The sequence below is a fragment of the Apis cerana genome, linkage group LG7 (genome assembly GCF_029169275.1).
Source record: "Apis cerana isolate GH-2021 linkage group LG7, AcerK_1.0, whole genome shotgun sequence".
Taxonomy (NCBI): domain Eukaryota; kingdom Metazoa; phylum Arthropoda; class Insecta; order Hymenoptera; family Apidae; genus Apis; species Apis cerana.
In genome coordinates this window covers 2,674,053-2,697,804 of record NC_083858.1, presented here as the reverse complement: position 1 = coordinate 2,697,804, position 23,752 = coordinate 2,674,053, and the positions used below count along the sequence as shown (strand labels likewise).

General features: G+C 42.9%; 1 protein-coding gene and 1 long non-coding RNA gene across 7 annotated transcripts in view; one reads left to right on the top strand and one right to left on the bottom strand.

The window, feature by feature from the left end:
• The window catches only part of LOC107998431 (serine/arginine repetitive matrix protein 2), a 234,111-nt gene that overhangs the window by 71,915 nt on the left and 138,444 nt on the right, over positions 1-23,752 (bottom strand). For all 6 annotated transcript variants that reach the window (XM_062077623.1, XM_062077626.1, XM_062077625.1 and 3 more), the window contains one exon: positions 20,144-22,526. In XM_062077623.1, coding sequence (XP_061933607.1) covers positions 20,144-22,526 — 2,383 coding nt within the window. The remainder of the gene's footprint in view (positions 1-20,143; positions 22,527-23,752) is intronic.
• On the top strand, positions 11,907-23,379 carry LOC133666487 (uncharacterized). The gene is made up of 2 exons (XR_009830693.1): positions 11,907-13,669; positions 22,904-23,379. It is a non-coding gene; the product is annotated as an uncharacterized LOC133666487 (long non-coding RNA).

Genomic DNA, 23,752 nt, shown 5'->3' with positions numbered 1-23,752 from the left:
GTGGTATTGGAAGTTAAAAATTAAATTTAGAGTAACGTGAAGATGACGATATCGTGGATAAATTTTAACTTGGACAAATATAAATCTTGTTAGATTCGTGCAAAATAGTGTAATTTAATTATCGGATAGACAGCGATTATATATTAACGCAATTTGTACGAAAATAAAACAGTAACGGATTAAAATATATTTCTCGAAATTCGATTGTAACGTTAGTTTGGATATTTTGCAAGCAAAAATATTTAATTATTATTATCGTGTCGTGAAATATTTATATATCCGATTGAATACGTATTCACAAACTGTGATAAAAGATAAAAAGAAATAATTAAAATATGGAAAAATCTTGCTCGCAAAGTAATTATCGAATAACGGATAGAAGAAATAACGAGTGACAGTAATTTCTTTCGTAAATAAAATTTCTTTCCAGTTAGATAAACTCGAGCGGAAAACTGTCGAGTTAAATTGGATTAATTTTAAATCGGATTAGAATAGAGAGTAATCTAGAAAGACGAGGGTCTGAAACGTTTTCCCTAAATACGTTAATCGGTATCGTTAACCGGTGCCACGGACTATGCTATCGTGCAAACTGTTGTACACATTATAAAACAAGATTTGTGCGAGAGAAAGCGAGGGACGGGCCGAAAGAGAAGGGTGAAGAGGGCCGTCGACAAAGCGATGGCAGTTAGTTGCGCAAACAACGCCCGAAGCTGGTTCCAGGAGAACAGCACAACATTTATCGCCTGCGGTTCGTATCTCTCTCTCTCTCGCGCTTCCGCGTTGCTAGTTCTTCGTCCATCTTTGTTTGTCCACAATGTGCCAGGCTCGATGAGTCAGTACCAGTTTTTTTATCGTACTCGGCTCGGTATCTTTGGATCGTGAACGTCTATTTTGGACGAAGGCAGAGATGACGATGTGCCACACACGTGAGTCGCCAGAAAGAGGAGAAAGAAAAAGAAGGATGGGGAAAAAAGGACGGTGGAGGAAAAAAAGTTAAAAAGAAGTACGGTCGTTGGTTGCTGGGAGCAGGGTCAGTGCGTTCGAGGGAACTTTGAAATTAAGTTACACCAACGTTTTTCACGACGTAACCTTGAAATTCCCTGACGTTTTCAAATTTACCGATACAATTTTAATAAGTTTACACGACGAGAAAAATAATTTTCGATCCGTTTCTTCTATCGAATAATTATAATTTTACATTAAGTTTGCTTAACCTTTTCACGCTATTCGTGCAATGCTATTAATTACAGATTATTCGATTTTAATTCACAGATATAAATTACTATTCGCTATATAAAATTGATAGGAATGCTTTCATATAATCTGACGTAATTAATTTTTCTATAGATACTGGAGGTCATATGATACGAGATTTTTTTTGTAGACTGGAATCGTAATATTTAATCCATTAATAAAAAACTCGACGCGCAAAAGATACGGGAAACAAAACAATATCGCTTTGCGTATTTCCTATTTCTTCTACGTTATTTCAGAAACTAATACATCGTGAAACATTACAAAATATAAACGTAACAAATTGACAAACTGTAATTAAAAATTATCAATTCTCCCCACTCGTTAGCATTTCAACGTAACAAAAACTATTATTTAAAACCATTTAACCACGTTATTATACTCTTAATCTCTCTTGATAATCTCAAACCCTCGATCAGCTTCCAAATCATATATAAGTACGTATATAAGATTAAACGCGCATCTTAATAAATTGCCTTGTTAAATTAACGAGATTTCGTAGGAAGGGAGACGCTCTCGAGGCAACTCCTCTGGTTGGTTTTCTGGAAAGGGGGTCACCGCAGGTTTCATTCCAATCGTAAACCACGAGTCGTCGAGCGGCGCGAACTGGGCTATATAAGTTTATCGCGATCGAATCCGGCCGTGGGGAAACCTTTCAGCTGCCGCCGGAGATTAAACATCGATTTCTTTCGCCTCCCCCCGAAAAGGGAGAAAAAAACCAACGTGCCTCTTTTCTTTTTCACTACCATTTGATTTCAAATTTTCCATCCCAACGCGTAACAGGTTAAACAGGAGTCCGAAAGTCGACACGCGCGAAACCATCGCCTTAATTAAATCACGCTTCCTCCAATCATGCCCTCGTTCTCCCTGTTCCGCGTAATTAAAACTGCTCTCGGTTCGTTAAAAAATAAAGAAGCTTTATTAAGTCGCGAGGACAGAAATTAGAAAATTTTCGAAAAAGGGAGATCGGAAAAAATATTTTCCCTCTCTTTATCCGAAGGAATTTCCGATCGGATGAACGATACCTTTTCCTGGCCGAGACTTATCGGCCCGCCGACGGGGGCCGTGAAATTGGTTTCCAAAGAAGGAAGAGAAACACGGACGGGCGAAATCGTTATCCCCTGGGTAGGAAAAGTTCGTTTCGGGCGGACAATGGGTGACGAAATGAATAACGGTATAAATGGTCTGGAGGGGGAGAGAAGGTAGAAAAACTGTCACGGTCAACGGTCGCGAGACAACGGAAGCGTTGTCTCGCTCGTTCCAAAACAATCGATTGAAGCGGTTGAAAGGGAATTGCTGGGATAAAAAGTTGATGACGTTAGGCAGAAAATTCCACGCGGATGATAATGATCTCCTTTCGTTGTTATTCGAATTCGAATACCGTTCGTTTTGCTTGTTCAAAGTTATTCTCGCCGAGTGATCGATCGAACGAAATCGAAAACGGGTTGTTCGAAAAATAGCTTGGACGAGAGGAAACGAAAGGAGAAGGAACGTGGTTGTGCGAGCGACAATGGGTTGGGATGACGCAGCGGCGGAATTGTAAAAAAAAAAAAAAAAAAGGGAAAAGAAGAGGAAAAAATAAATTGTAAAAAGACCGGCCAAGAAAAGGCCAAGGCTTCGCTGTTGAACGCGATGATGAAAACGAGGATGAATTCCAGATCTGTGCTCTTTTCTACCCAGTGAATTCTATTCTAGAAACGGTCGACGCAACGATCGTTGATTTTCCAGCTTTTTCTTTCGCAGTATCCGTTTTTAAACGTGCAATTTTATACGGTTTGATACAATTTCTTGCGAGGCTAGAATTACAATTGTAGAACTTCTCGCCGATAAATACAATTTATTTATTGGAAATAATCGATGAATTCGCGTCAAGAAGGATGGATACGCGAATTTATAATTTGAACATCTTATCGTAATGTAATCTATCTCCTATCTCTTCACTTGGAAAACTACGAGATTTTTAAATTTAATTGCTATAATGGTTCTTGTCACAACTATCAGCTTACGTTCCTTATTAATGACCTCACTTTATTAGAGAGTAGGAAAATTTTCTGACGTTATATTCCCAAGTGTTCAACAATTATCTATTCTTGAAAAAAATTATCGAAAAATTTAAAATCGACGTACATGTATATCGTAATAAGTTTTTCTCACTCAACAATGAATATACAAAAGGTACATAAACTTGATGATAAAATGATGAAAGTCATTTCTCGAATGTGCAAGATATTCTTGTTATTAGATGACAAAAATTTGATACCACTTGGAAAAAAACACTTATAACTTAATTGTATCAAAAGATTTAATTACTTTAATAGCGATATCATGTTGGAACAGATAGATATTCCAATATTAATAAATCTTTGAAAAACTGGATTTATAATCTTAGTATTCGGAAAAAGATTTCGTATCGATCGTAATTCTCAAGGATATTTTTTTTTTTTAAAGAAAAAAGAACATAGAATTCATCAATTTTGTGATTAAATAAATATATGTTATAAAGAAAAGAAAGATATTAAAGATTAGAATTCCATGTACATTTTATTAATTATTATTGACACTTATTGCACAATCGAGAACAAAACTGAACAAAAAAAAAAAATAAATAAATAAGAGTTCTAAGAAATGATTTTAAAAGAATAAGTTAAAATTAATTAATTTGTAATCTACACTTAGATAAATGAAAATAACAATCGTTAAAAAATTTTAAAGATACTTCTACTCCGTTAGATAAGATATCCTCTTCATTTTATCGAAGAAAAAATAATTTGAAAAAATATATTCAAACGATACATCCTCTACAAAAATTGCAAATTAAACATTCCCGTTTCGTGTATACATATTCAAATGACTTCCATTTTAAAATATTAATTAAATATATTCGTTATTCATCAAGTTACGAACAATTTAAATTCGTATTACGAAGGCGAAAATAAGAATGCAACGGACAGAGCGATTTCACTCTCTCTCTCTCTCTCCATCTTTCTCCCTTCGTCTAAACTTCAACTTATTTACAAAATAATATTACTCGACAAATAAATCTGAATTTTTTGTACACAAAAATTTCTTATTTATTTTCAATCCTAGAATCGATCCCCCAAATCGTCTCACGAATACCTATTGTACACTCAAAGAATACCAATTTATTGTTTCGATCGAGATTACGTATCCCGCATTCAAACAGTGCCCCTTTCATGGCATCAAGACACCGGATTATATTCCGCGGTCGTTATAAATAAACGGAAGACAATCACGCTCGTTATTGGCCGATGACTGTGTTTCCACGCAATTAGTCCCAGAAACGAAGCGCAAGGCCGTGCACACAAAGCGGAGCGAAACGAAACTTTTACTTTCCGTCTCGAGGTTCTTCCGCGTTTCAAAAACGCGCCGCAAGGAGTATCGCCTTGCTCAGCGAGTAACAATATCTACATTATCGGCCGTTCCATTTACTCCAAACTCGGCCAAGGCAGGGTTGCACGACTCGTACACGTACGTTCGTCTAGTCGACTAGTCATGCACGCCGATGACGACAACGCGATAGCGTTGCCACGAACGAGAGAGCCGATGCAATTTGCATAGGATCGGTAGCGTGACCCATTTGCGCCGCGCATATCTCTGTCCAACTTGTTGTCGGCCGCTTGCTCTCATCTTTTTTCTTCCTTCCCTTTCGTAACGAGACTTTTACTCGCCTCGTACGGGCGAATCATCGCGCATGCGAAAAAATCGCCAGTCAGCGGTATGTATATCGGTCGGAGGGGGGAGGGGGAATTGCTAAGAGGTAATAAAGAGGCAATTTAGCGCTGTCGCGTCGAGAACTTTTTTTCTTTTTAGCATCGCTCAAGGTCAAGTGGATCGGGACACGTTGGAATTACGTGCGCAGATGCGCGGAGAGGAACGAAAATTTCATTTCACGGGTCACGTTTTAGTTTCCTTTTTCGGTCTCATCGTTGGATAAAGATCACGTTGCGCTATATATTCCGTTTTTCTTCTTATTTTTATATCCCTTTCGGGATATAATTGAGCAATTTCTATCCGAGATTCGTCAACACGTTTTTTTAAACTTATACTTTGCTACCCAAATATCGAAGATATTACGAAATATCATTGGATATAATTTCCAAGCGACCGAATTACAAATTTGTTTTCAAACCATAATCCGACAATCTGACCTTCGATAATCCTCGAACGATGATCTCAATCAATCAAATGAATTCTTATTTGGCGTTTATTTTTTCCACTCGATGTTTAAAACTTGATTACCGAAGAAAGTAACGAGCGAAATCAAACGATACGAATCGATAGAATTTTTGGATAGATCATTCGGACGTGAAATAGGAAAGCGAAGAAAAGGAAGAGAGCTGAGCAAGTTGGCAACGCGAAAACCGTAGCAATGGAGGATGGTTATAGGAGTTACGTCGATAGGGGACAGCCATATAAGGAGCGCCACGGCACAAAGAAGAGGAAACGTCGTTGAAACGCACATACGTAACCACGTGGAGGGAACGGTTTCGAGTTTTGTTCGCTTTGTTCATCCGGTGAACACGCATGTGCGTTCCTAAGCGGAAAAAGGAGACGGCGAGGCAAGCTGCACACAAGAAACAAGCTAAGGTTCCCCTAAGGGGTGCGCTGTTCCGCGCAACGTCGAAAAACTGGAAAGTGAATTGGATTACGATAATAAATGCCATTACACGCGCATTATAATCGTTCGAATCATTTCGATCCAAAGCTTCACGACATTTCCGCGGAATGGGAAGAGAAGGAAGTCCAGTTATTTTATTCGTGCATGTAAATACGGATAATTAATTGACGTATAGATTTCGTAGAGAGAAAAATTATGAACACGGTTTTCCTCGCATCGAGGTAATAATTCTTTTTATTACACGAGTTATTGTGATGCTTTCCTTCATCCTCACGATTTTCCCCACTTCGCTCGAGTGCACAAGTGCCTCGCCACTGCGGGTGGTTATTGTTAAACAGGAGCAGGTGCGAAGATAGAATCACGGTGCAACAAAAATAAAAACTTGTTTATCGTTGGTTACACATTCTCGAAAATATTATTATCGGATAGAATTTTGAAAAAATGGGTAACAAAGGAGAAAAAATTCGCGAATTCGAAGAAAGTGTTGCTCCCCTCTTTAACGAAAATCGGTTTACGTTTTAAAAGTAATTGGAAAAAAAATGCACTGGATATTATCAGCACTCGTGTTTATAATCAATATTGTATTTATCTTTTCAATATTCTCATATCTATATAATAATCCTGCAGAAATCGTGTTTTGACTCGTCATTCATCGAGAAAGATCTAATCGTTTCGTATCTCTGGTTCACATAAATTAATAAAATATTTTTTATCCGATTTTTACAATGATTATCCCGTTTACACGATATTTACACGAAAAGGCACTTCGTTGAAATTTATTTCGATCTTACGAGTGTTACGACTTCATCGTTTAAAGAAGTAATTGAAACCGCGCGTTCTCAAAATAAAGCGAAGAAGCAGACCCATATCCATACACGGAGAAAATTACAGGGACTTTATACGACAGCGCAAACTCGCTTGCCAGGTGACAACGTTGTACGAAGGGAGCTCCTAAATAATTGCTGTAAAATTGCTGCCCGACAATTATCAAAAACACCGGAGTTATCCATGGAAAGTAACGCTCTGGAGCGGGGTAATTAACGCGAGCGACACGAAATAGCGTTAAACTCTCCCCACTCCTCCTCCTCTTCCCCCTCCCCCGCCCTCTATCTTTTCGCGTAATAACAGTTTCACTTCTGTTGCCGGTTCACGCGTGCACACCGTAACTCACGATGAATCACACCGAGTTTTATGTATGCAGCCAGGTCAGCTCTCCGCAAGTTTTTTCCACGCGATGTTTTCCACCTTAACACGATATTTTAAATAATAATTGGACGAAGCTCGTTTCCTGCCTACCTAATAATTCTTGCCATTCTCAAACGAAGAATTCGCATCGAGATTCTCCTAAGAATTTCGTACATCTCGTAATAATAAATTTCTATCGATTTACGTGTACATCTATTTATAAAACTGCAATATTGTTAGTGTAATTGAAAGATATTACAGTTTATATATATATATATGTATAATTTATGATCTCGCTGCACGGCGTTTTAATCTCGTTTTAATCTCGATTTACGAGTTGGAGGAATTTGTAAAAGTTGTAGTGGATTTCGATGGTAGGTAAGAGGACGATGACCGAGGTATAATAATTTGAAAAATCGCGCTGCAGATCAGAGCCTTGTTCCCAATGACGGCCGACCTTTAATTTCACCGCCCATTAAGTGGGAACAAATTATAGGCAACAGCCTCCTCCAAATTTTTCAACACCGTGTAAACATTATCATCAGATTTGTGCAATCTGTTTGCCAGAGACCGGAAAGGTCCTCTCTGGCTCGCCCCTGACCGCAAAACTTGCGATTCTATCCTCTTTTGCTCGTTCCACGAAATCACACGGCTCGAGGGCAGTGATGGATTGAAACGGACAAACAAGTTTTCTCGTTGAAAGAAAGGAAGGAAAAGAGAAGAGAAGAAAATAACAACCCGTTTCTTTTTCTCTCGTCACGACCGATATATCCGTATGACGGGACGAGACACGTAAACGAGTTATTTTTCATTTCGAAATTCTCGTTGAAAAATAAAAATTTGAAGAACGACCCGTGGTTGTTACTTAAAAAAACAAATTTCTCAACGCTTGATTTCACATATCTGATTTAACGACGAGTTTCAATCGTTGGAAGGAACGATACATTTAATTACCAATCCTATAAAAAAAGTTTTATTACTTTATATACACGGACAGTGTAAAAAATATCTCCAATCTTTCAACTTATATTTTAAAACGATAATGATCTTTCCATTTACGTCGAAATATAAAATCTAATTACCAAATAATCAAACAGCTAACGTTATCTAAAAAAAAAAAATTTCTCCGCAATTGCTACTTTCAAACGAGTCATCGAGAGTCGCCGCATCAATTACATGTCTCCAACCGTGTCCCATTTCGTGTTTAAACTTTAATCGAAAAGTCGGAGAGAAAGTAGATTTGGAGACACGGTTAAAATCGCTTGGATTCGAGGGATCACGCTAAATTTAAACCGTCGAGCGGAGCGAGTAGAAGAGAGAAAGAGAGCAATAGAAACGGTGGATCGCTACTACCCATCCAGTGTGTAGAGGCTGACGGTCGATGGCGATGGTCTATCTCGAGGGAGAGAGAGAGAAGGCGGCGCGGAAAGGGAGGGAGGAAGACAGAAACGGTCGTTCGGTCCGTCGAGGCGAGCAGAGGCGAAGGAAGGTGGGGGGAGAGGGGCGCGAGAGGCGGGGAGGGCGGAGAGGGAAAACCGGTTCGACAGGTTCGACTCCCATTTACCTGACCATGTAGCGCCTGCCTACGTTCGGACATTATGTATTATGCAGGCTGGATGTATGTGTAACGCATAACTACACTGTGTATCCGGCGAGCGAGAAAGAAAAAGTGGCGGAGGGGATTTGGACCGAGGGAAAGGAAAGAAAAGGAAAGAAGGCGGACCGCAAAGGTTCGTGGCTCGCGATGAAAGCGGACCGTGCTTGACCTCCACCGTTCACTCTCGTCCATCGTGCTCGATCTAACAGATGCCGAAACGATGGTCGTTCGTTTCTTTTTCTCGATCGATCGATCGATCGGTCGAGCAAATGAATTCAAACTCGCATCGAAATCGAAAACCAGATCGAAAAGCCTACTTTCTCGCGCTAAAATCATTTCCTCGAGATGAAGCGAAACGATAAAGAGCCGTTATGTTAATTGGCTGGCCGAGTGGCGCGTCTCGAGATTAATTTACCCCAGAAAGATGGTATCGCCGCGCCAATTACCAAAGCCCGTAATTCCAGAGATATGCGGCTCACTCTTACGAGTCTCCTCTCACCGGCTCCTCGATGATTCATACCGATCCTACCAACCAAGGTTTCAAGCGGTCTCGAATTTCGATCGAGTTCTCGAGAAAGGCTTTAGGAAAGAAGGAAGGAAGGAAGGAAGGAAAGGAAAGATGGCGACGAGAGGGGCTCGAAGCGAAGTGGGTTCTGTTGGCCTAGCAATTTCGAGGGAACCGTTCTATCCCTCTTTAACACGAGGTTTCTCGAGCTCGGGCCGAGAGACGCGCCACTTGGTATTCCAGAGGGCGAAGCAAGAGCGGCGCTCGCGCAGGCATTCCGGTGGAACGTGCTAAGCATCGGTCCCTGCTCCCGTCTGTCTCGCTACACGAGCCTTGTGTGTGAACAAATTCTGGATTCTGAACGCGCGCTCCTCGATACGGGGAAAGGGATTGCGAGGACGGCCGGATGAGCCAACTTTTTCAACAACTTCCGCCGGTTTCGGAGCGGTGATTCCGCGGAATAGCGAATTCTTTCGGACGAATTTCTTTCGAGGAAACAACAAGTGCGCGATGGCCTGGATAATAATTATCGCGACGAGCCACGATTTTAAGACGACATCGAGCGAGGTTTACGAGGCGCGCGTCTGTGTATAACCCAGAATACAAACATTCGCGGCGCGCTGTCACGACTCGCGCTCCGTCGGTGTGTGTGCGCGCGAGAAAGACAGAGAGAGAGAGAGAAGGAAGGAGTGAGGAAAGTTTGCGGAGAGACGAGCCGTGGCGAGTCGAATAACTGGTTGTTCCAGTTTCTGGCGTTACGTTCGATGGCTGGATACACCATTGCTGCTTGCTCTGCGCGCCACTGGTATTTCTCTATCAACAAGGATATTCCGCGTTAACGAACATCCGCGTTTTCAATGAAAATATTATCCGATTGATGGCCGCCTTGCTTGCGCCAATCTGCTACGCATGCGATCGAATCGAAAGATTAGCGATGGGATCGAGTTCGATGTGTAATCATTGAAAAATTCATCTCGTTAATTAATAGGTTGGTAATGGATAAGGAAGAATGCATTCTCGTAATAATAAAGCGGAGATAATCGTTGTATAACACGTGATTTCGATGTAACGCGATTTATAAATTGTAACAATCTTGCTGATTGATTGTAATCAACGCAATGTAATTAATCTACGATACATTTAATCATTTACGTGTCGGTTTTAAACATCGAAATTTTTTAATATCGAATAAAATCGATTTCTTGACTCGACTGAGAGTCTAATTTATATCTTATTTAAAAAATATATATATATATATGTTTACGCAAACTGGTCTCTAATTTAAATCCCGCATAACGAGATTTTTATAATGCAATTTGTATGATACTTTTTCTTCGATTTAACTTGTGTTTGAACAATATATGTTCTACGTAAGAATACCTTGTATCGGATTACACGAAGTGGTTACTTTAAAATTTCAAAGGATTGATTTTTATGCAAAAAATTATTGCAAAAGCACCGCAACAATTTCCTCATCTAATCCAACTTTTGAACTGGGCCATTTGTAATTTATTTATTTCAGAGATAATTTTTATATTAAAATTAAAAATTCCATTTTCTTTTCTGAAACGAGAGAATATTATCTTATTTACAGTTATCTATACTCTTCATCTATACTCGTGGAAATGCAAATTTCCGGTGGCAAAATGAAATATCGAAATATCTTTTACACAGCGGCGGGGCTACGCTGTTATTAAGAGTCGGGGATCTCGTTTCTTTCTAGCCAAACAACCGAAACAAGTCGAAACAAGGAGCCTGTTTTCTAGGTAAACAAAGACGAACAATCGATGCGCACCAGCGATCTCGAAATCGAATTCACTCGTTCGGTTTATCTCTCCATCCGTGTTTCTTTGTGGCCCCGACACGCTTCGCAACTTTTCGTCCCCTTTACAACGCGCCAGCGCGGTTTACTGACATCGTTACGACCGGGTTAGTCGCGAATCGATTTGGATTTCGTCGCAGCCACGATTCACCGCCAACTCACGTATCGACTTCAAAGTGGCCCATTATAAATCTTCCCTCGAATGCTGCGTTTCTAACCTAACTTCCAGCAAACCCTTTTGCTAAATTTTCTTAAAAGAAATCTTCTCGATTAAATTTTCAAGATTCAATGAATTTATATTATATTTTGTTTCGTTCTTACGAATGAAAGAATGTATATATATATATATTGATTGAAATCAAAAATCGTATTCCTTGTCTCGATCGAATCAAACATATTCAAGATTCTTCGAAAAATTATCCGGTTCCACGTCCTTGGCTGCGATTCTGGATATACTTTGCGAACGTGTTTTCCTTCCCTCCCACTTCAACAACCTTCCACCCACCGAAATCTGTTTCACCACCTACGTAATCCCCTCCCCCTCCACTCTCCGCCTCTTACTACACCAACTTCGTTTCTGCGCGGCGTGCAACTCGATCTCGGTGTTTTTTTCCTTCGCGACGAGAGTCTTCGATCGTTCTCGTTCGTCCGTGACGACCTCGATGCCTAGGCTACAGCGCGTATTTTTAGAGTTTGCGTCCGTGGCTTTCTAGCGAAAAAAAACTTCGATGCCGGGCGAGAGAGGTTATGGCCAAACCGGTGTTGTCGCGGAATATCGAATGTGAGACGGAGATTCCTTCGTGTCGATCAAAGATCACCAAACTGATGCTCGTGAAATCGAGGAATGACTTGACCGATTCATTTAGAAAATAATTTATATAAAAGATCGTTTTATATCGGAGAAAAATTGTATTTTCGGAGTATGTGGTAAATATATAATACAGGAAATTATCAAATTCGATCTTCTCGAAAATTTATTTGGAAAAATTTTATTTCTTCTTTCCGATTTATTTTTTCATGAAAAGTTTCACGAATAATGAAATATTTTACACGTACAAGTATCTATTATAAATATTCAATATTTAAATGTGTATGCATACACACATACAGGATATATATATGACCTATTTAAATCGACTTATTTAAGTAGCGATCAAAATGATTGATAAAACTAGCAAATGTTTCGAAAACATTTAGTTTCGAGTGGCACGTAATGAGATGTAAACTTTCCCTGGATGCGTGAAGGACATTCGAAGGTCAACTTTGTTTTCTCAAATTGAATCATATATAGATATATTTTATAACATACCGGTTAATTTAAATCGCCATCAAGTCATACGACGAAAAATCATTTGTTCGGAACATTAAAAAAAAAATCTTCGATTATTAAAACTTGCTGCATTGAAAGAGTACGCGAAACGATGATCCATCTATTTATATTTTTCTTGTTCTTCGTAGTGCAATAAATTATAAAATTATAAAATGTAAAAAAACAAAGTTGAACTTGATATATATAATCTTCACGTATTCAATTAAATCTTTCATCCCGTTACACGCTTTTAAAATCAAATTTTCGAAAATAATGGATTTTAACGAGTCAACTTAACGTAATCTTACACACGTACGTGCGATATATACATTTATATATTTATTCCATAAAATATATTGCTCAGTTTTTCCAAAATCGGTTGAACGATGCCGTCGTTTGTAATCACGTATACCGCTCGTCATCAATACGGCGATGGAGAAACGAGAAACGTATTTTAAAAAGGTTCCTCAATCATTGACTCGAAAAACACGCGATCGAGCGATTAGCGGAGCAAAGCTTGTTTACTCTCACCGTCACGTTCGTTCGGTTTAATCGGCGGGACTCGGCTATTCGGTCCAGCTTTTTCGAAAGAGAGTAACGACGGGGCGGGGATTTTTTACGAGGAAAGTAAAACGAAACGGCCCATAAAACCGTACCACGCCGCAATTCCATCTCTCTTCGGCACCGTCTGAAATCGCATAAACTTTGCAACAAACTTCCTCATCTTGCGCGCGCATCCTTCCCCCACCACGGCCGCGCTAACGAAACGAAGAGAGAAGATGGAAACACGGTGTTGAACGGTGGCACGCTTTACGACCCTCGAATATCTGGACTTTCAGGAATTTTTTAACTTCGGAACTGCGTAGATTATTCTTGCCAACCGAACGAGTTAACATTCCCGCGGCCGACGTATTATTGGCCACGTCTTCGGTTCACTACGTTTTCGAATAATTATCGCGAAATCGTGATTCTTCGTCGGTTAACAGCTCGGAGGATATTTTACGACACGAAATGGCTGTCGGAGATATTCGGTAGATGTGTATGTGACGGGTTCGCAGAAAATTGATATCTCCGCGAATGTTAATGAGATGCTTTCGTATATTTTTATTACGAGGCGATTATAAATTGCAATTATAAAGAAATAAAAAGTGGTTTCTGTGTGTGTGTTACGGTAATACACGTAAGGATTATTCATCGAGAGAATTTTTAACGGGCAAGGAAACGGTGTTTTTCGTAATCGTCAGATTTACTTCTCTTTGTAAGATTTGAAAATGAAATTGAAGCTCGAGAGACAGCTCGTTTCGACGCTAATGGAGAAAGTACATCCGCAGCGGTTGGATCTCGAGAGAGCATGCGAGGTATGACAGATATTAACTGGCTATTATATTATCAATGAAGAAATATATCTCGGCAGAGGCATAAAATTTACATTAATTGATCAATAAAATTTGTGTAAACGTAATTTAACTTCACTTTGATAGCATATATCGTAAATGCAATATCTCCATATATCATTCTTTTATTATCGCGAGGGCCATCTTGCACTACGTGCCAATAATAACCAACGATAAAAATAACAAGATTTCATTAAACGATAAAACTATTAAATGACGCAACGTTTACCTAATTTCTTTCGACTAACCTCCTCCTCGATATCTCAATGTCTCGATGTCTCGTTATTCCGAAATTCCTTAGATAAGAAGTCCAAAAGGAAAGGAAATCTCCAACTTTTAAAAAGTTACTCGAACGACAATAAAGGAAAATTTACAGGCGGAAAATTAAATATTCAGATAGGAAGGCAGTAACGCCGCCAACTTTACGAGCCGCATTTGACTCAGGTGCATCGAAACGGTATATTTATACAAATTAAGCGGTAACGACCCGTAACGCACGACTTGTCCCGTGTAACGTTTCTTTCAATAGTCACGGCGAATAAAGAGAACACGCGGCTTTTAAACACACATAATTCTGCTCTCTCCTATAGACGCATCGGCCGTTTTCACACGATACACACCTGCCGCAACACGCGTCATCGGTAATGGACGATCGTTCCTTTTCTCTTCCCCCCATCGATTTCTGCAACCTTGTTATAAAAACGTGTTGCGTGCGACACGCACTCTCGCTCCAAGGTGACACACCACGATTTTCCGACTGATCTCAAGACCAAGGTCGGCCTATTTGATCCTTCTAATTTCTCGCAGCCGGTGAAAATATTAATCGGGAAAAGTTTCGCGCCCATCTTGACACCGTTCTTCCTCGAATTGCGGTGTTGCCGCAATTTTCGTTTCACGACTGCTCTGACGCTTCTGAATACATCGGTGAGAGAGAGAGAGAGGGAGAGAGAAGAGAAGAGGCTCGCGTGATCTTTACTAGTAATTATTGACTCCGCGGTGACTCACTAGGTTGAGGACCTTTACGATCCACGCTAATGGGCTCGCCACTTGAACCACTCGGAGGAACACGCAGCTAAGCACGCACGAGCACATTCGAGCAAATGCACGCGAGCACGAGGAACGAGTGCATCACGTGTGCGTGACGCGTTTTATGGCTCTTGGCCACGCAAATCTCGTTGCGCGTTCTTCCACTCGTGAAAAGCCTCGACCTAGCCGCCCGCCCCCCTCTTTCTCTTCTCTTCAAGGCGAAGAAAGGGTTGCTAGCTCATCTTTCTAATGGTCTCTCGAATTAGAAGCTTCGTTTTCCTTTGCAGGCTCGAGGAGGAGGAGGATAGGTCGTTACCCAGGGAGAATCTCGAGGGAGATCTTTTCGAAGCGAATTCAAGTGGGAGGGAATTTGTTTCGTCTCGATCTTTATCGATTACTCGAATACACAAATTTACACACGATTTGAAAATTGTGAAGAACTTTGAAGACTTAGAAGATTTAAAATTATTCGATAAACATTTAAAGTTTCGTTTTATCACGTTATCAAGTTTTACATGGTTTGATATGAAATTTGATAGGAAGAAAGTGAAATCTTTTGATTTTTGAAAATTGTGATTTTATTTGAAAATCTCTTTGAAGACTTGGAAGATTTATCCTTAAAGTTGTAATTAAAATTATTCGATAAACATTTAAAGTTTCGTTTTATCACGTTATCAAGTTTTACATGAAATTTGATAGGAAGAGAGTGAAATCTTTTGATTTTTGGAATTTGAAAATTGTGATTTTGTATCATCTTTGAAGATTAAAATTATTCGATAAATATTTAAAGTTTTATCACGTTATTAAGTTTTACGGCTGACTGGAAATTTGACGAAGAGAGTGAAATCTTTTGATTTTTGAAATTTGAAAATTGTGATTCTATTCGAAAATCTCTTTGAACACTTGGAAGATTTATCCTTAAAGTTGTAATTAAAATTATTAATCGATAAATATTTAAAATTTCGTTTATTAAGTTTTACGGTTTGACAGGAAGAGAGTGAAATCTTGTATTTAAAATTTTGCTTTCGATAGTATTTGTTAGTTTCTCGGACTTTCGAATGTATTTAGATCTTATTAATACAATTTTGAATATCATTGAATGAATAGTCAATGATGCCTAGCAGTATTTATAGTGCCTTAATTTGCAATTCAAAATCGGATTTTTCAAGAAACGAGTTGCTAAAACGTATGGAAAAAATCAACTTGCAAGTGCAAAAACGTGCAAAGATGAGGCAATTGCTATTATTCGAATTTATATTTCAAATTCTCCGATAAATTAGGCTAAAACGAATCTAATAAATTCACCAAGCTTATAATTTAATACTTCTCTTTCGAAACTTTAGAAAACGATATTGAAACCTTAAAAGATTTCTCGTCATGTAATCCCAACAGTCGTATCTCACAGAATTCAAACAACGCGCTCATTTTTTCCGATTTCAAAAAAAATCTTTCCCTTCGCTCGATCGGTAAAGTAGCGATTGATTAAACGAAATCGAAGCAGGTGTGACAAATGGCGCAAGAGAGAGAGAGAGGAGGCGGAGAAACGTTTCAGGATCAAATATTTATGCAGCGATCCGGCGCGTTCCTACCAGAACGTCGCTTCAATTATAGCAGACAAGCTATATATCCTCGTGCATTATTATACCCAGGGTTATTTGTGTACACGATTTCGAGCCGAGAATACGGTCTCGAGGCTGGATTCCACTCGTTAAGTCAGTGACCCGAATAGAGCCCACGTAGGAGGAAATAGGAAGTCATTGGTGCAACGCTGATTTTTCTGTCGACATGGGAGAGCTCAATGGAGCTGAACGAACCTTCGGAATTGGTTACACGCTGAATTTCCTCTTCCCTCCCCGGCGTGCACCCTATTAACCCGGCAATAAGTCTTCTTCTAGCCATCCTCCCCCCGCCTTTTTTCTTCCAATCTTTCTTCCCTCCTCCTCGCTTCTTTCTCTCGGCGCGATGTTTTCTCCCGAGTAATTAGTCTTTATTCGGGGGGATGTAATAACAATTGTCAGTTTACGTGGCAGAATGAAAGAAAGAGTAAAAGAACTTTGGTATTTCTTCGAATGGTTTAACTGATTTAAAAATTAATTATTACAAGATTTTATTCATTTTTTTGAATTTTAAAAACAATTCCATTTATACTACGATCATTCCTGATGGCAAAAGGTGCTCGAATTTAATACGAAAAAAGTATTTTAATTTTTTAAACGTTAATAAAATACATTAAATCGGTATGATATAAAAAATAATTTAAACTTTTGGAAAAATGAAATGATGGGCGGGAGAGAGTAATTGACTGGCGTAAATTTGGAAAGGAACATTGTATAATTTCCTATTTAATATTTTTTATTGTTTTATATATTCCTGTTACTTTTATGTATATATGCTCGTATTAAAGTTTTATTAACTGTATGTTCATTTAAAGTTTAATTGTTTTTGTCTCGTTTTAAATGTTTCAAATATTTTTTCTTTCTTCGAAAAGAGGTTCAAATTATTTTTCTTCTCTCCCGTGCATTTGACATTTATATCACAACATTTTACATTTCAAAACCTACGGTTGTTTTTTAATGAATTTCGTGCATATATCGTTGCATATTTAGCAACCACCAATTTACAATATATCCAAGATGTCGAATTTCAATGAATCGATTCATCAAATTTGAATATATAAAAAATATCGAAAAAACAAAAATAAAATCATACACGAAAAAATACACACTTGAGGACATTCAGAGATCAATTTTACTCTTAATGAACAAAATTCTATTTTTTCGAAATTTAATTCACTTGTTCTAATATCTCCCGAAAAATCAAATATATATATATATATATACGCGCTACATTTCTCCTTTTTAGAACGAGCAATTAATGCCTTCCTCTCCCTCACACTGCGAGGGTCAAGTTTTTCTATACTCGCTTCACAACCCGAGGAAAAATACGTTTATTATACTCTCTCTAAGAAAATAGACGGCGCACGTGCACACGTCCCGAAAGAAAGATACGTATCTCGCGCAACGTCAATAAGCATTGCTGTGCTCGCTCGGCTTCCTTCGCGTCACGCGTGCAAAAACTCATCGACGTTATAGAAAGAAAGAAACCACTCTAAATTTCTCGCAGTTTTTTTTCCCTCTAATAAAATCAGCAAACCGTGCCGTGGATAACTATTTCCGCAATTTCACGAGAAAACTATTGTACTTCAGTTTCGTACATACATACATATATATATAATCCTCGAATCCAGTGGCAAGCGCCGATAGGTAATTACAAGGGGCGGGATGAGCAGTAAGAGAGAGAGACAGATTTTACAGGCATCTGCGTGACCGGCGTGCAAAAACGTCCTCGTTGATGGACGTGTGCCACGTGAACCGCATAACGACTGGCTGATCATTGTCTGCGTTTCGCCCACACGGCCTTTGGACGCGTCCCCCTCCTGCTCCCCCCCGAGAGACGATAACGCGATGACCTCGAGATAAATTGCTCGTCCACGGTGTTCAATGGCATCCACAGTACCGACGACGAAAGAAGAAAGTCTGCGCGTGATGGATACCAATTGGTTGCGTAATGAACTCATTCGAATCGTCAAAGAGGCGAAAGAAGGGAGGGGGAAGCCGCGTTCAACGAACGGCCGCAACTCACGATTCGGCACTGCCTCGATTTTTTAATTTGTTTTTTTTTCCTCTCCAATTTAGACGATCGACTTTTACGTAGTCCACGAATAATATTAAAGCTCCGATTAACGAGAGGAGCTTTTTTACTAGCAAAGGGGAGATCGATTTCTCCTCGATTTCGCGTGGAGAACGAAGAGCAATTCGAGAAGCTGCATATTGTAACAGGACGATACAAAAAAGGAGTGATTTAGGAAAAACCGGCAACGACCAGTCATCCCATATTTCCATGCAGATTGAGGCTGCACAGGGGAGATCCTTTCTTGCTCCACCTACTTTTATACCTTCCTGCTTTCGACCATTCCTTCCCTTCGTGCCGGTTAAACGATCTTGAAACCTGGTTTTTCTTATTCGAACAAGAGCGAATAAGAAGAAGGAAAAGGAGAAGCATCGATGATAAATAAAAAGACGCCCAAACGCCAGTTTCTCTCTCGGAGAAGAGAGAAGAACTTGCATAAGCGTTAAATCGCGCTCGTTACACGGAGAAGAAGCCACGTAATCGGTCGTATTTGGAGCAGAATAACAGCTTTGATACCCGACAGGAACGCCTCTCTTCCTCTCGAAATTTTAATTAAATCTTCCTCCTCGCGACGAATCGGAGAAATTTTCAAAATCTAAAAGAAATTTCCCCTTCCATTCTCGCGATATAAACGTATAATATAATTATCCGCGACAAATCAATTTACTCGATATAACATAATACAAGTCGCGCAGCCTTTCGTGCGGTAGCCTGTCTTTAAATACATATTTATACGTTTATTATGCGCGCAACGAACGTAGAATTCCCCTTTCCTGACCCCTGGAGGAAGACTGGATAATTGCACACGATGTAGAAAATGCAGGGCGAAAGTGTACAAGATCCAATGCGACCAAAAGCAGAAACAGAGGAGACTCGTGCTTGCTTCACGAAACATTCGTATCCCCGCGCGGGGCTAATTATTAGCTCTTGCCTTTCGTTAATACCTGCGCTCGTTTGCTCGTTAATTAACTCGTTCGCGGGAACGTGAACGAATGGGCGAGCTCGAAAAGGGACGTCTTCGACACGCTCGAGTCGAAGCGCGTTCAGCCTTCCAAGAAGATCGTGGAACCTATGACCGGCTACGTCATACTTCTTCTCTCACTTTGAGAGCGAACTTTGAAAAAAGGTACGAACGCACCCTGTTGTTTCGAAAATTCGGGACGAAAAAGAAGTTTAAAGCCGTGAAAAAGATTGACCCCGGCGACGAACAGGGTTCAACGACTCGACCTAGGCGGCTCGAATTTATTTATACGCGAGGAATTCGGAGGGTCATCGGTTGGCGAATGGTTGGGGCTGTCGTCCTCCCGCATCGCGATAATCGAGCGGAAGTTGGCAGCGAGTCGCAGCTGGTGCCCGGAAATGCGGACAGGTAGAGGACGTGGAGGCACGTCCGCCTCCTTCCACTTTTTCGTCTCCTCCCTCTCATAGGCGGCAGTCACGCGAGAGCGGACAAAGAGCCCTCGGAGGCTCGCGCAAGAAACGCAGCGGCAGCTGCCCGGAGAGAGAGATGGCATTTCTCGTTCCCTGGCCGCGAGCGTGCACGCAAGGTGCAGAAGCGCGGTATCGAGACCGAGGCAACCGGCTCGAAAAGTCGAAACCGATAGCGGTTGATCCGTGACCAAGTCCTTCTCTCTCTCTCTCTCTCTCCCTTCGACACAAAAATGGGGGAAAAGGAAGTTTGCGGTAGCGGTCGACGACCGAAACAACAGAATCAACACTCACCGAAGTATCCTCTCCCGCTCGACGATCTCCTCGGTGGTGGGCTGAGCGGGCCCGAGCAACGAGTGGGGCAACGGCGGGTACCTCTGCGACCTCCACAGCATTTCGGACGCGACGGCGGGATGATGATGACCGGGCGGAGGCGCGGGGCTCTGGTAGCCGACCGGCGGAGCGGTCGCGGCGGGCGCCGAACTCGGGCCGGCGGTGGGGGGTGGCTGAGGATGGGCCATGAGCAGCGAGGTGTGCTGCACGCTCTGCACGTGCCAGACCCTCGCAGGCGTGGTGGCCGCGGCGGGCGCCGACGAGTTGGTCGCCTCGTCCACGCTCAGCGCGGAGCTCCTGCTCCCGCTTCTCTCGTCCCCGGACCCGGCGCTCCGCAACGAGCTCACCCCGCTGTCCGACCCGCTGTCCCCATACGCGCCGCTCGCCGCCCCGCTCCCGGCCACGCCGCCGACCGCCCGGATGCCGACCGCCGCTGGCACGCCGCCGAGCACGCCGCTTCCAGGTATACCGGCCCCGGCCTCCACTTCCATGAGGCCGGCTTCATCGCCGCCCCTGGATGCGTGCGACTGCTGTTGCACCTCGAGGAGGCTCGAAGGGGTCAGCTGGTGATGATGCTGCGTCTGTTGCTGATGCTGCGCCTGATGGTGGGTTGCGCTGTTCGCTACCTGGTGCTGGTGCAACTGTTGCTGCTGCTGCTGCTGAGAATGGTGGTGTATCACGGGACTAGCGGTGGAGTAACGTTGCTGTTGCTGTTGGTGGTGGTGGTGAGGGGGCGTGTGGTGGTGGTGGTACTGTTGATGAAGGTGGTGGTGGTGGTGACCGGGTACCGGCGGTGGCGGCTTGTTCAGTCTCTCGGCTAGAATGACAGGGCTCTCGTTGTGCCGATTCCGCTCCTGCTCCCGTTGCTGCTCCAGGAGCAGGCTCTGCCTGCCAGAGCCGCCGCCGCCGCTGCCACTAAGCGGACTCAGCCTCTCCAGCACGGAGCCTGAGTCCTGACTGCTCGACTCCAGCAGCTCGACCACCGACTCGACGCTCGCCGCCCTCGCGCCGCTCGCGCTGCCCACGCTATCCTCCGTGCCTGGCTCGGTAGTCACCTCGGTCCTTCGCGAGTCCTCCTCCTCCTCCTCTTCCTGCGCCCGATCCTGCTCCTGCCCTCCTCCTCCTCCTCCTCCACCTCCTCGCCTCCTCCGCCTCCTCCGCCTCCGCTCGCGCTCCTCCTCCCCGTCCCCGTCCTCGCTCTCCCCCTCCTCCCCCCCCTCGAGGACGCAGCCTCCCCCGGCGGCCGCGTTCGAGTCGGTGCTGGCCGATCTCAACGGAACCGGGGCCGAAGAAGAACGGTCGGGATCGAGGAGCGACGAGGAGGCGGCGACGACGCTGGTCCCCTCGACGGCGTTGCTCTCGACGACGGCCACCGACGACGACGACGACGACGACGAGTCGAGCAACGATCCATTCACCAACACCTGCTGCCTCCGCTGGTTCTGCCGCCTCTCCCCCTCCCCCTCCTCCCGCGGGCAGCCGGCGACGCGCTTCCGAGCGGCGTTAAACTGGCCACCCTGCTGTTCACCGACCACGGCAACGGTATCGCCCCCGGGGTCTACTTTGTTCGGAGGTGGCGGCTCCGGCTCCCTGTCCCTCTCCCTCGACTGGCTCTCCTCCTCCTCCTCTAGCCTCTTCTCGCCCCTCCGCCCCTCCCCCTCCTCTTCCTCCCCCCTCCGCCCCTCCTCTTCCGTTTCCTCGAGATCGGACGCGGCCTCCTCGTCGCAACAGGCCCCCTTCCCCCCTTTCCGCTCGGACCTGAGCTTTCTACCAGCGGCGACCGAGGGGCTTGTCCTGAGCCTCTTGGTCAGAGGATCGCAACAACGCTCTCCCCCGTCCTCCCCCCCGTCGCCACGATTCTCCCCCTCGGATCTACAGCCCAGCCGTTCCTCCTTCTCGGACGATTTCACCGAGTGCTGCTCGAGGACGATATCCTCCTCCTCCTCCTCCTCCTCCCCCTCCGCCTCCTCCTCCTCCTCCTGCTCGCCCTCTTCCTCCTCCTCCTCCTCCTCCTCCTCCTCCTCCTCCGCCTCCTCCTCCTGCTCGGCCGGCTCTGTTTTCGTCTCCTGGCAACCGAGCCTCGGCCTTCGTCTTACGGGCCTTTGACTCTCGATCGGACTCTTCACCACGGTACCGCGTTTCCGGAGCTTGGTCGACGCGCTGTTCGCCTCCTCCAATACGGTCCGTGGCACGCGATTGCCGGGCCTGCCCGACGGCGGGCCTTTATTCTCCCTGTCCTCCGCCTGCCGCGTCGATGGGTTGCTCTCGCCCGCTGCCTCTTTCTCTAGCTTCCCGCCACCCTCGCTCACCCGTCGTCGCCGACTGTTGCGCGCCGAGTTCTTCTCTGGAAAAAGAGAAAGAAAAGGAAAAGAATTGAACGGTTCCGCTCGGAGAAGTTTGGAGTAATTGTTAATAACGAGCGCGGGACGAGCGCGTCGTGTAACGGTGGCTTTTATCGATCGGCCGTCCCGTGTTTACGCGGGAAGGTTGCTCGCGTACCCTTGTTCATCCTCGTCGATTAAGGTCGATCGATTCCAGTCGCCGTCACGTAAGCGATTACGGAGGACGAACATCTATGCCGCGTTCGATGACTTTTGAACGTGTTTCGTGAGTGATTACGTTGCAACGGCAACGATTATGTGTACGGCGAGCGATAATGGGGGAAATCGGGTTGGAAAGAATCTACAACTGAAATTCTGACGGTATTTAATTTTATTACAGTCAGGGAGGAGTCTCGAAAAATTAAAAGGGAGAAACAGCAGTCTTCCTCTATCGAGCAAATAAGGATCGACCTTCGAGAGATTCCACCGACGCTGCTTTCGTCTCCTTGACCCCGATCGAATCCTCGATATTCGATTCGAGCAAACACTGCGTTCGGAAAATTGGCCTACTACCACCTTTCGTGCCAGCCCCACCAACTCTACCACGGGCTTTTAGATCGATTCGATAGATGGGACGCGAAAAACGATTGAAATCTTTTCGTTTTATAGTTTGACCTTAGAAACACGATAATTTTAACGATCCTTTATTCTGAGAAGAGAAATTAGGTAGGATCGATGAGAGTTCTCATTACATCCTTTCGTGATCTTTTCCAAAATTATATTTTTCTTATTTATTCGAATTATATCGATTTCTTTAGAAAAAAAATATAGTCATATTGTATCACGAAATAAAATGAAAAATAAAAGAAAGAAAAATCGTGTAGAATTATTCACACCGATATAATATTTTTCATTTCATTTATTTTCCCCCTTTCGTTATTTTTATTATCATAAAAAATAAATTCCTCCTTTTTTCTTTTTTTCAAAAACACACTTTTTTTCCCTCTATATACAACACATACATACAGTCATTGTCGACGCGTAATTAAAATTCAATTGAAAAAAGAAAAACGAATCTTCCGTCCTCGATAGCGATAACGATTCGTCATCGGGAAAAAAGTAAGCCAGGGGCGCGATAATCCGTTCGCAAATACGCGACGGAAGGAAGAACGGAAATGGCAACAGTCGGAGGAATCAGCGGCAGAAGGAACGAAGGAAAACGAGGAACACGGGCAGGTGGAGGAGGCAG